General features: G+C 35.9%; 1 protein-coding gene across 3 annotated transcripts; it reads right to left on the bottom strand.

The window, feature by feature from the left end:
• On the bottom strand, positions 10,613 to 11,398 carry LOC110271674 (protein CHROMATIN REMODELING 19-like). 3 transcript variants are annotated; one of them, XM_021122715.1, is made up of 3 exons: positions 11,307 to 11,393; positions 10,967 to 11,217; positions 10,613 to 10,885 (listed from the first exon to the last, which is right to left on the bottom strand). In XM_021122715.1, the coding sequence occupies exons 1-3, from the start codon at positions 11,358 to 11,360 to the stop codon at positions 10,798 to 10,800; spliced, it is 393 nt and encodes a 130-aa protein (XP_020978374.1). In that variant the 5' UTR covers positions 11,361 to 11,393; the 3' UTR covers positions 10,613 to 10,797. The 3 variants fall into 3 exon arrangements, with proteins under 3 accessions (XP_020978374.1, XP_020978385.1, XP_020978381.1); XM_021122726.1 differs by having other exon boundaries at positions 10,802 to 10,875; positions 11,307 to 11,398; XM_021122722.1 differs by having other exon boundaries at positions 10,802 to 10,878; positions 11,307 to 11,398.

Genomic DNA, 12,626 nt, shown 5'->3' on the forward strand with positions numbered 1-12,626 from the left:
AAAAACAAACACATCACGACACAATTAACATTTCACAGATAGGTAGACTACAAAAAATACCACTAATTTACATAAAATACAGCAACACCTTTTAAGGAACTAAAAGTTTTTAATACAATCCATCCAATTGTATTTACTTTTATGTCCCTCATTTGGTTGACTATCTTCTTTGTATCTTAAAGATCTAAGCATAACAACATATATTTAGATTAATTGTTTTAAAAAATGAGCATCAATGATTTCATCACTTTAGAATTCCATTTGTAATGGTCTATACGAAATAGAATGACATTCTCACCAAAATTGAGGTGGCTACGGTGGTTGGCGTGGCTGCAGTGCTGCGGGCAGCGGGGCTGGGTAAATGGGTGGGTATAGCTTGATTTGCCTTTTTCTTTCAATTTCAGAGAGGAATGGGGCTGAGGTGCATTGAATTTCTGCAAAATGATAAAAAAAATATAACTGAACTTTTTTAATGCTTACAGAAATTATATATCCAGTCCTCTTATAAAAATATTTAATTACAAAGATGTCATATTTTAGTTAAGATATTAACTGAAACTAAAACTTAACATCCATAATAATTAGCATTAAATCATATCCAGATTCAACATGTATAGCATTTAGTTCAGTTAGTACAAGTAACTACATTTATCCCATAATACTTCACTAACCAATATTAAACTGTTATTTAGAATATCCAACAATTATGTGCATTTATTTCATCCAAGCCTATATAAATCAGACTTCAGTTCCCTACTTTGTTCTTTCCAAGTATAAACAATTCGATGGAGTCCTCAATAAATCTATGTTCTACACAATTCAAATAAGAGACAACGGATTATCAATTTAAGACGCATCCATGTCCCAGATTCCCCTCACCTTTTTTTTATTTTCACTTGATAATTTCTTTTCTCATTAAGAGCATAAGTAAATCTGCATTAAATACAATAAATCAGAGGAATGAAAGAGTCAAAATAATGTCATAGTCCATACTCCAAATAATATCCTCACTGCCTGAATATAGTATGCTGTCTAGTTGAAAATGTGTACTATAATATCGGTGCCCAAGATTCAGAAAAGAGTTCATATAGTTACAGTTTTCAGGATCTCATCCTCTAACATGCAAGATGATTATTAGGTATACATAACATCAGCTAGTAACAAGAAGAGTGTGGCATTCTTATGTCTAATACATTTCAAACTCTTACCGAATCTTACCCTTTGCAATTCTGGAAAAGTTTACTCTATATCAAGTAACGAATTCATATATACTGGATTAAACTGCAAAAATTAAAGGAAAAAAAAAACCACGTGCAAAAGCACCATTCCTAGAGGATGTAATCTATACATTCTAACATAATAAATGCATCCATGACCAATTACACGACTTAATCTCGTGACCTTAAGGTCATACAAAGATAACTCAACCATTGCTCTAAGACATCTCTTTTATCAAAATGCAAATAGTTGAAGATAAATTTCAAACCAGTATAATAGCACCTTTTCTGTTTGTTGTACAGTATTGTAAGACCTCGTGTAATGCCAATGGTTTGATATCTAACACTACCCTTCCAACCAGGTTACAAGAGTAGGATCAACAGCTGCAAGAAATGCTGTGGGGTCATGAAGGTAAACCCCTGCATAGAAAAAAACACATATATTAGAAAAAAATAAAAAAAAAACAGGTTAAAGTCAGTATAAAATGCAGAGGCAGCAGCTGAAAAACCAAGGATTTTCCCGTTTCAGAAACAGTAACGTCTACCCAAAACATGTTATAGTTGTGAGCTCAAGTAAAAGATAACTATAACAACAAGAAAAGATTATAATTACTATAAGTGGATTATATTAATTTCACAGATTTGAAGTATAATTCCATCTACTTGCGCAGGGACCCAATTCAACAAAGCAACCGTTGCTTACCAACTTTTCGTTTTTTCTATACAGCAACTCGCTGACAAATGCTTTCCATAATCCCACATAATCATCTTTTAATATTTGGTACACAACGCTTACTCTTTCTGTCACTAATTAATTGCAAGAATATAAAATAAAAAAACAAAAGAGAACACCAACAACAACACGACATCAGCAACTATAACATGAAAAGTTCGGAAAAATAACACAACAACATCGAAGGTGTGTCTGATCAAAATTAAATATACTCTTATGCCAATTACCTACTTCAATTCCAATTAACTCAGTTCAGAACAAAATTAAAGGACATCAGGCAAACAATGAACAGCACAAAACTCAGGCTAGAATAAACCAATATAAATACTAAAAAATGATTCCAAGTCACAGCAAACAGAATTCAAATTCCAGCTAACGAAGATCATGAACATAATTAAGTAGTTAACCACAATACATGATTCCTATTCCCCAGTCACAGAAAAATAAGACATGCAAAGCTAAAAATCATGAACAACTTAGGTTAAGGATCTTAATGATAAAAAGTCTATTATTGAATAATGTGTATTTGTTGATTCAAAATTGGTGTCTTAGGCATCAACAAGTTAACGACTGTGACTAGGACAAGTATAAAAGGATACTATAGGAGTATAGTAGATATAGTAGAAAAATTGATCTGATTACAAACTATGATGAGTTAAATAACTCTTTAATAGAAGTTCCAATGATATACTGTGATAACTTCAGTGCAGTATTATTAGATGTCAATCCTATTTTACATAATAAGTCCAAATATTTTAAGATATACTTGTATTTTTTTAGAAATCATGTAAATGACAAAGAAATCGGAATATACCAAATCTCAAAAACTGTGCAAGTGGATGATATTTTCACAAAGGTTATACACTCATAAAACTTCCTACACTTCAGAGACAAACTTAGCATTAGTGATCAAGGTCTAATTTAGCACAGCAACAGCAGTTTTCTAGAAAGCATAATTTAGAGAATATGAAGATCAAAGAAAAAAGAAACAACTTAAAAAATAGGAAAATTAGAGATAATGATAGGAGTTACGGTATGTATATATCTTAGTAAGGACTTTCTTAATTATAGTTAGTAATGGGTCAGCACAAATTAATTATAATTAGCTTAGTTATAGCTAGATGTTAGTAAGAAGGAGTAGATGCTAACAACTTTTGTTAGTTAGTTTATAATAGTAATTTCCTTTCTCATTGTAATTCACTTGGCTTTCACCTCATGTCATAACAGAATCATCTCATTTTGATTGATTCAATGTATCTCTCAATCAATTCCTCTTCTTCCTTCTCTACCCTCTAGGGTTGGGGTTTTTTATTTCAAACAAAATGATTCTACGTCACAGCAAACAAAATTCAAAATACAGCTAACAAAAATTATGAGCAATATTAAGTAATTAACCAAAACAAATTATTCCTATTTCCTAGTCACAGAAGATAAGATATTCAGAACCAAAAATCAAGCACAACTTTAAAATTTCAGAATTAGTAACCACAAGCATCAACAGCGCAAGACTCAGGCTAGAATACACACATAAATGAATAATATACAAATACAAGTTTCTTCAAATCCTCTACCAACTCTTTAGGGTTCAGTTCTAGTAAAATACAACACAAAATATCTGTCTAACCTTAATACTTATAAAAGTAAGCATACTACAGAACAAGAGCAGTTGGATAAGAGGGCCACCATCAACACCGAAACAATCACAAGCATACAGAACATGTGAATATTATTATACCAACCATAATAATAAAATAGCTCTTCTAATGCATCTCCAAAAATAGCCCAAATCAAGAAAACTACATAATCTGATCCACCTGGTTCAGAAAGCTTACATACATTAGAAAAATTAAGAATCAACTAAGAGAAAAATAAAAAGAAAGCATGGCTGATTCGATTCAATTGACTGAGATGAAGAATCAAACAGGGCTGACAAGCTGAGAGTTTAAATGTTAAACCTCAGTATTCAAGTAACATGACTCCATTATTGTTATTATTACATCCTTCTAATGTCACAAATTCCATACATATTATGGTCCGTTGACACTAGTGTATTCACAACTTGGCCTCATCATTCTGATTCATACATTAAGTAAAAGAAAAAGTCCCAATAAGCTTTCATTACAATTTTTTACAAAGAGTTGGGGCTTTGGTTTGGAATTCATGCCGTTGATAATTACGAGAGGCATGAGGCCGTGAATCAGTAACATAGGCAGTGCAAATTTTAACAAAATTCACCACAATGAGTAACAACAAGCAAAATCATTGAAGGAACACTCAGTAATATAGGCAGTTCAAATTTTAACAAACCTCATCAAGACGATTAACAACAACAAAAAGAACTGAAAGAACAGTGAATCAGTAACATGGGCAGTGCAAATGTAAATTTTAAAAGTTATCAACTTAAAATTTATCATCAAATACAATCAGTGAGCAAAGCCAAGTATTCAAGCACTGATTGAGCATTCTGTTCTGATTCTGTGACTGAGAGGCAGTAAATTCAGCAACAAGTGCAAGTTACAGCAACAAATTTAAAAAATCCTAGTAAAGTACCGATTTACAGCAAAAAGGTGAATTTATTGATTACCAATTCAACAACATGCGGGAACACAGGGAGAAACATATGCAAATTAACCATGCCCAGCCAGCTGTTTTATGCCTTTTTAATCAGAATAAACAACCAAAGCTAGTGCATGGATGATATGCACATAAAATCAGATGAAAAAACCTGTTTACAGAGGTCTTCAAGGAACTCAGACTATGTACTGGGTTTGATGTCACTGTCATTAAGAATGAATGAATGCTTGATGAGCTCAATTATCATTTCGCATAGGTTCTCACTCACTAACAATGTACCTCCTAATTGCCCATAAAACCCTTATCATAGTCATATCATATTTCCTTAAAAAATCAAAACGCATACATAAAATATTTATTAGTGTTTAACCAATGCAACCCGTTAAGTCCTAACAAAATTAGAATTTAAATCAAAGGGATGCACTAATCATGGACTTCAACACCACATCTAACTTTCATAGTAAACAATCTCAAATACAATGATCACCAATATCCAGCAAATAAACAATAAATATACTGCAACAAGTTAGCAAATAAACAAGAACAAGACCTAAATAGAAAATCCAACAAATGAAGTCGCAGCAACCGAACAATTTGACAAATTAGGATGACAACAGCCCAACAATTTAGCAAATCAACTTAAGAAATTCAATAACAGAAAATCACAACAAAAAAAAAGGTAACACAAGAACACAAGAATGATTAGCAAATTAAGAAGTTCACAATAACAGTTTAAACATGTACCAGATGAACACTAATGCAAGTGCAATCATCATGCTAACATGTTTTCTGCAAAGATGCTATTTGTACAGCTAAAATTTCCTCATTACTATGATCCAATTATTCTAATTTCACATGCAATCAACTTAATAAGTTTCTAAAAGCTAGCAAGTATAAAACCAACCAGAAATATGGTTAAAGCAATTCATCAAACATGTTGAGTGCGGTAAAATTAAAACGAAATAAGAGAATTCAAAGCTTGATTTCATCGTGATAGAGAAGAGAACATAACTTTTGTAACTTTAATTTAGTCTACCAAAACATCCAAACCAATATCAAATAAAATAAGTACTTATTGTAATATAAATCATAGGTTGCAGAGTTCGAAGAAGAGTGTTGGTGTTGTGCGAGTGTATTGTCTGGTGGCGGGTTTAGGGAACTCACGGCGGGGACGAAGGAGAGCAGTTTGAAGGCTGTGTGGAGCGCGCGGGTTGGTCGCAGAGTTTGAAGCAGAGCAACGTGGCTTCCAGACGCACGCGAACTCGAACGGTGAAGGGCGATTGAACGCGAACGGTGAACGCCGAGCGAACGCGTACGGCGAAGAATGCGATCGAAAATGTGAACATGAACGGCAAACAAACGGCGACGGAAGGACGGCTGAGCAGACAAATACGACAGATGCCGAGGTCGAGGAAGCAACCGCGATCGGTGACAGCAAACAGGGGTTGAAGATTTGGAGCACGAGGGACGCTAGATGACGGAACGCGAACTGTGAGTGCGACGGACGGCGGCAGTATGACACTCCTTGTGGCGGTGGTGTAGGCTTACAGTGCTAGGGTTTTGTGGTTGGGTTTGGGTGATTTCTCTGACTGAAAGAAAGAAACGGAGAAAGGGAGAAAGAAACGAATGAGCGTCCCTTTTTTTGTGTAAACCGGCCTGGTTCCGGTTCGATCTGACCAGTCGGCTTTTGTGCGGTTCAACGATTTTTTTTAACCGGACTTGCAATAGATCCGGTGGAACCTGGCGGGTTTCGATGAAAACTGGTGACCCGGCCGGGTGATGTGACCCGGTCCGGGTTGTGAATTTTTTTTTATTCCTAAGCAAAACGGCGTCGTTCTAATGAATAATTCCCCCTCCCCAAACTGAAATGAAACCCTAATGGCTATCCCCCTTCCCCCATTGCCTCATGCCCTCACCTCACATCTCCTGATCTCCCTAATGGCGTCTGAGAAGAGTTCTCACTTCTCTGACTCTCTGAGACTTTGAGAATTTAAGTTCATCAACCTCGTCATCACTCTCAGTCTCGCGTCGTCCTCGTCGTCACCCCCCTGCCAACCTCGTCGTCATCACTCTCAGTCTCGCGTGGTCCTCGTCGGCTCTGTTCATCAAGTCGCGGCCTCACCTCTTGTCGTCACTCTCAGTCTCAGGTGGTCCTCATCAGCGCTGTTCATCAACTAGCTCAGAAAGGTCAGAACGCTTCTGCAGCCTCACCTCTCCGTCACTCACAGTCTCTGCCTCAGTTCATCACTTCCTCTGCTCCCTCAGGTCAGTGCCTCTGCTATTGACCTATTGTTACGAAATCTGTTGATAAATTTGATTTTTTAGAGTAGTTATTGAATTGTATTGTTGCTGGATTCTGGTGGGTAATTTGGTATCTGTTGAATTGAATTATATTGTTGCTGGTTGCTGGTTGGTAATTTGGTCTCTGCTTCGGATCCTTGGCATTTGTCAGAAAATTTTTTCATTTTGCTCTCTAGTCCCTTGATTCTTGTCTTGAATCTGCCTTTTCGATCTTTCTCAGTTGAGAGGCACTTCAATTCTGTTGAATTGTTCTTGAATTGTATTTTCCCTGTTTGTTGCTGGTTGCTGCTGTTGCTAGTTGCTGTGTTGGTTATTTGGTATATAGTTTTTTAGTTGTTGGTTGTTTAGAGTTGCTGTTAGGTGAATCAGAAAACTTTGGTGTTGTTGTTTACTGCTGGTTTGTTTAGACTTTAGACTTTGGAGTTGCTGTTAGTTGAATCAGAGAACTTTGGTGAAATGGTGGTGGTTGTTGTGTTGCTTAAAAACTGATTTAAGCAAATCCTGTTGCTGAAAATATTTTTGGTTTTTTTGCTAGAATTTTAAAAATGGCTTCATCTCAAACACCATCAGAAACGCCACCATTGTCAAAAATACACAAATGTAGATCAATTAAATTTGGAAGATGACCAAGATAATGATGGACCAAGTAACAATGCTATGGAAGATATGGATACAAATCAAAATGAGGGAAATGTTGATCAAGCTCCTAATTTGCCCTATGAAGATGTTGATGCCGACTTTGAGCTCACCCCTTGGACTTGATTTAATGAATGTGTTATCTTTAACTTGCTCTAGTTGATTTAAATTGAGAACATATTTTGTACTAAAAACTAGTTTATTAACTCTTCAAGTCAAGAATTCAAAAAAGCATAGGACATTGTCAACATCAGCCAACCAAGATTTTTTGGTTTTATCAATTGCTTCAAAATTTTAAGATTTTTAAAATGGATAAACTCTATCAGTCTCATTAACTGCTACTATATATTCAGCATTTTTTGCTTTTGTTTTGTCATGTCTATACTTACCTCTTTTTTAATTATGAGATATTGAGTTTAGTGCTATATTTTATAAAATATGAAGATATTGTATCATGAGTCATGAGACTTGCATATATTAGAGTTTAGTGTACATTTTCATAAATAAAATGTTTCTGATATCATTCAAACTCAAAAAGGTGAAGTGTCATTATTAATTACCCTGTGATTTTAGTACCCTTCATAGATGCAAAAGGCTAACTCTGATTTGTCTATATCGCTGTCCAAGTTGGTTCAGAACTTCAGATGACAACCATCAAACCATGTTTGTTTGCTTCTCAACGCATGCATGTGCATGGACACGCGCATAGAAAGTGAAAAGGGATAGTTAAACCAACAATCTTTGAACTTAGAAGAAGCTACTCCATTTCATTTCATTTCAAGACCCCACAAACTCTCTCAAGTCAAAGAGGCCCTTTTAGGCACAATAGTGTGTACATGATTTTCCCTGAAGAATTTCAAAAACTTCTATATTTTTTTACCTATCCTACTTTCACCCTGCTATTATACACATGCAAAATTAGATCACTGCAGAAAGATAGATAGAAAGATGCAAAATTACAAAATAGGAGGGAAAATAAACATATTTAGCATAACAAGAAAAAAGCAATTCTCAATTTTGATCAAGTATCAACCCCTTTCTAAATGTCATCTTCACATGAAGTCCTTCTTGCTTTGTTGTCCCTGTCCCAATATGCAGGCCTCTATTTGTCAAGAGATAGCTTCCCACCGAATGATTCAAGTGACACCTCTAACAGAGGACCCCTGTAATGGTGCTGCCTCTGCAGCGGCACCGACCAGAGTCGGCCACTCCGGTTTCCCACATCATAACTTGGAGTTGAAATGTAACTTGCGTCCATGACCATGTCGCCGTCCAGTATACGAAGAACCTTGAATAAACAAGCAGAAATAATTTTAAAAACAGTTAGGCAGGGAACATGGTCAAATTCAAAAAACATGATCTAAACATGCAGCATTAGCTTTTCCTATTGATTTTAACTTAAAACAGAGTTTGATCAAATTATAATATATATGTGATTGAGAATTCTTCAAAGCAATTTTTTCCAACAAAAAATAAGTTCAAGAACTTGTTTACCTGTGACATGCGTGGTCTGGAATGAGGATCTCGCCGTATGCATAATGATGCAGCATGCAACATGCAATATACCTCATTTTCTAAGTATTGGTTCCCCAGCCTTGGATCAATCAGTTCCTCAATGGCATATTCTTCCAACAGAGATCGTGTCTGTTAAATATCAAGACATTTACTCAAATTTCGACAAGACTTGGCATGAACAACCAGAAACATAAAAGGGGATTAATATAGGATTTCTGATTGTTAATTATAGACATAGCCATACTTTAACTCTTAGGCAATGTTTGGTTGGGGATAAAATAAAGGGTGAAATTTTTCACAGAATGGTTCGAGTAAAAATTGCAAATATAACTTACCCACTCAGTGAGACACTGCTGTCCCTTAGGCCGCGTGAGATCCACAGCTTTTCTCCCTGTAACAAGCTCCACCAATACCACCCCAAATGAATAAACATCAGCTTTCTCAGTTATTTGGCCGCTTTGAGCATATTCAGGAGCCAAATACCTACACAATAACAACATATCTTAATTGTGAGTTCATATTTCTCAGACAAGTTTTGATTATGAAAACCATTCAGGACAAACACAAATACATACCCGAATGTTCCAATTACTCGGGTTTCCACACCCGTGTCTCCATCAGGTTGCCACCTCGCCAATCCAAAATCACCAACCTTGAAATCACAATATAATGCTGTTAGAAAAATTAGGCATGTATGTAATCCAACTCAAATTCAGCATACACCAGAGTTTAGAATGTAATCTATACAAGACTCAGAAAATTCTGTCTTTTACATCCAATGGTAAGTAAATTTAAAAATGTAGATGGGTGGATATTCAAAAGTGAGGTAAAGGTGCCTTTTATAGTGTAAACTACAAACCTACAAGAATGCATTGTACAATAGGCAAGCACTACCATTCCAGTGGTTCAAAATCATGAGTTATGAGAATGTTGTTAGGCCGCATGTCACGGTGGATAATGCATCCCACTCTACACTCTTCATGAAGATATCGTAATTGGAGATAAGTTTCCGCTATACGAATTGGGATTCTTTTTTATAAAAAAGAGAATTAAAATAAAATTCATTAAGACATAAAGACAAGAAGAAGGATAATACAAAATGTGGGGATAAGTGATCCCTTATGCAAAAGCAAAACAAAACAAAATTTATCTATGAAACACTAAACCAGAACTTCCAAACTTTCAAATCATAAGCTTTACACCAAATAGAAGCTAGGCATCTAATCGTGTCCCATAAAATTTGCTTGTTAGAAAATCTGTCATTGAAGGTGAGTGCAATTTGAGAAAGGAAAGAAAAGGGAAGGTTATAAATGGGGAAGGAATTTAAGGAAACAAGGGAAGAGGTTTTTAACATTGCCTTCATTTGAAAGCGCTTAAAAGAGAAATGAGCTTTACAATTTTACTCATCATAAAAGTAACTGAAAATAATTATAAATGATGTACATAATATTTCCATTTCAACAAGGATAAAACCATATCAAAATATTTTCTTAATCACCCTAAAACCTCTGATTTCGAGATGTTTGGAATATAACTAGGTTACAGAGGCTTTAAGAAGCAATGCCACTTATTTCCCCTTTCTAACGCAACCTCCAAGAAAAGGGAAGGTATATAATGCTCTTAATGTACCCAAAGGATTGTTTTGTTCAGTAACACGAAACAGTTAAATGGACAGAAAATCAAAAGACAAGACTTTGGCAATGACATTCAATTAAACAGAATGCGTACATGTAAATCGTTCTGAAGTGGTGTCCCAGTCAACATCAATCGTTGGTTTGCATTCCGTGCAACAGCCATCAAATTTTTCCACCTAAAGCTATTTCAATCCTTCAAAGCATGAGCTTCATCCATCAGCATGCAGCTCCACCTCCAGCGCTTCAATATTTTACGATCATCTTTCTGCTGTGGACTAGAGTGAATATAAATTATAAACATGTAGTTAACACCGGAATATTTTGTAGAAATGGCATCTCTGTGTAGACAAACGAACCTGTGCCGTTCAAAAAGTGAATAACACACAAGAAGAACATTAAATGGAGGAGGCAACCCTGCCTTCGAGAGGGAGTTCAACTCCTTGCAATATGCTGTTCGTCCAGCCCCATGGTATTGAAGAGTAGAAACTGACGGGCACCACTTCTTTAGTTCCCTTTCCCAGTTTTCCAAAACAAAAGCAGGACATACCATGAGATGTGGACCAGGATCATTATGCAAGTGATTCAACAAAGTTAAATATGTAATGGCCTGGTAGACAATAACAGATTTTACTCTAATAAGTCAATGATTAAAAATAAAAATGAAGGCATAATCAAACCAAATGGACAAGAACATACCTGAACAGTTTTGCCCAGGCCCATTTCATCTGCCAATATGGTTGTGCCATACATGAAAATCAATTGTTAAGAATGAGACTCATCACAATCAGCGAATAATCTCTAATGCACAAACTCATGGCATAATTACCATAAGAAACATAAAATCAAATGTTGTTAGGCCGCATGTCACGGTGGATAATGCATCCCACTCTACACTCTTCATGAAGATATCGTAACCCACGAGCAGCTCCAATGGCAATTTTTTGCCGTGCAGCCCATTCTAATGGTTCTCGCTGTCTCCCTGAAATAGTTTGAAATATTAGACTAATTTACAATCATATCAGGAAAATATATGCCTTGTTTCAATCACTGTATTCAAAATGAAAAACATCGTCAAAATTAATCCTACTTCACCACCTGCTTTTAGTTGGCATCAGATTAATAAAAATCAAAGTAGCAAACATAAGTCTGATAAGAACAGAAGTTCGGATGCAAGAGAGCAAGAGAAATCACCATATAAATGTGAATCCAATGATCCATTGCATATGTACTCGTAAACTAGTAGCCTTCTCTTATCCTCTATACAGAATCCAATCAGCATAACAACATTTCGGTGCTGAGCACAACTCAGGACTTCTACCTCTGAGCAAAACTCAAGGTCACCCTGAGAACTAGCCAATTTATGTTGCTTGACAGCAACGACTTGTCCATCTGGTAGAACCCCTCTGTGAACGGATCCAAATCCCCCCTCAGCCAGGAAGTTGGCCTCGGAGAATCCACCAGTGCCAAGTTCAAACTCGGCATAGCTGTACCATCTTCAAATCAGTCACTTACTTGCCATTATCTTACACAAGAAATTAAGTAAGTATTTCATGAATCAGTTTAACATGAAGCCAACCCTTGAAACTGTCTAACTAATACAAGGTTAGCATTGGCTGACGGCTCTGTGAGTTATGGTTAACAGATTGGCTTAGAGCATGAGAGAGATTTGCTCTCGGTATAGGTAAGAATTTCTCTGACTACGCTCACTATCTCAGATTTTAGAACTATATCAGATTGAAGAAACAAAAAATCATGAAAATTTTCAGAACAATATCAAATCAATAACAAAATTTCCAAACAATATCAAATCAATAACAAATAAATTCAGAACTGTATCATAATTCAGACAAATCAAATTCATGAAAAATAAGTTATCTAAAAAAAACCTCAGGAGGGCAGTTCCATAACTGTTTTGCTAGAAAAGGGGAGTTGAGGGAAGGGCGAAAACGAGTCGGCTGCTTGAGGGTGAGAACGACGGCGAGCGTACGACTTCTTCGACGGTGAGAACGAAGGTTG

The sequence above is a fragment of the Arachis ipaensis genome, chromosome B01 (assembly GCF_000816755.2).
Source record: "Arachis ipaensis cultivar K30076 chromosome B01, Araip1.1, whole genome shotgun sequence".
Taxonomy (NCBI): Eukaryota; Viridiplantae; Streptophyta; class Magnoliopsida; order Fabales; family Fabaceae; genus Arachis; species Arachis ipaensis.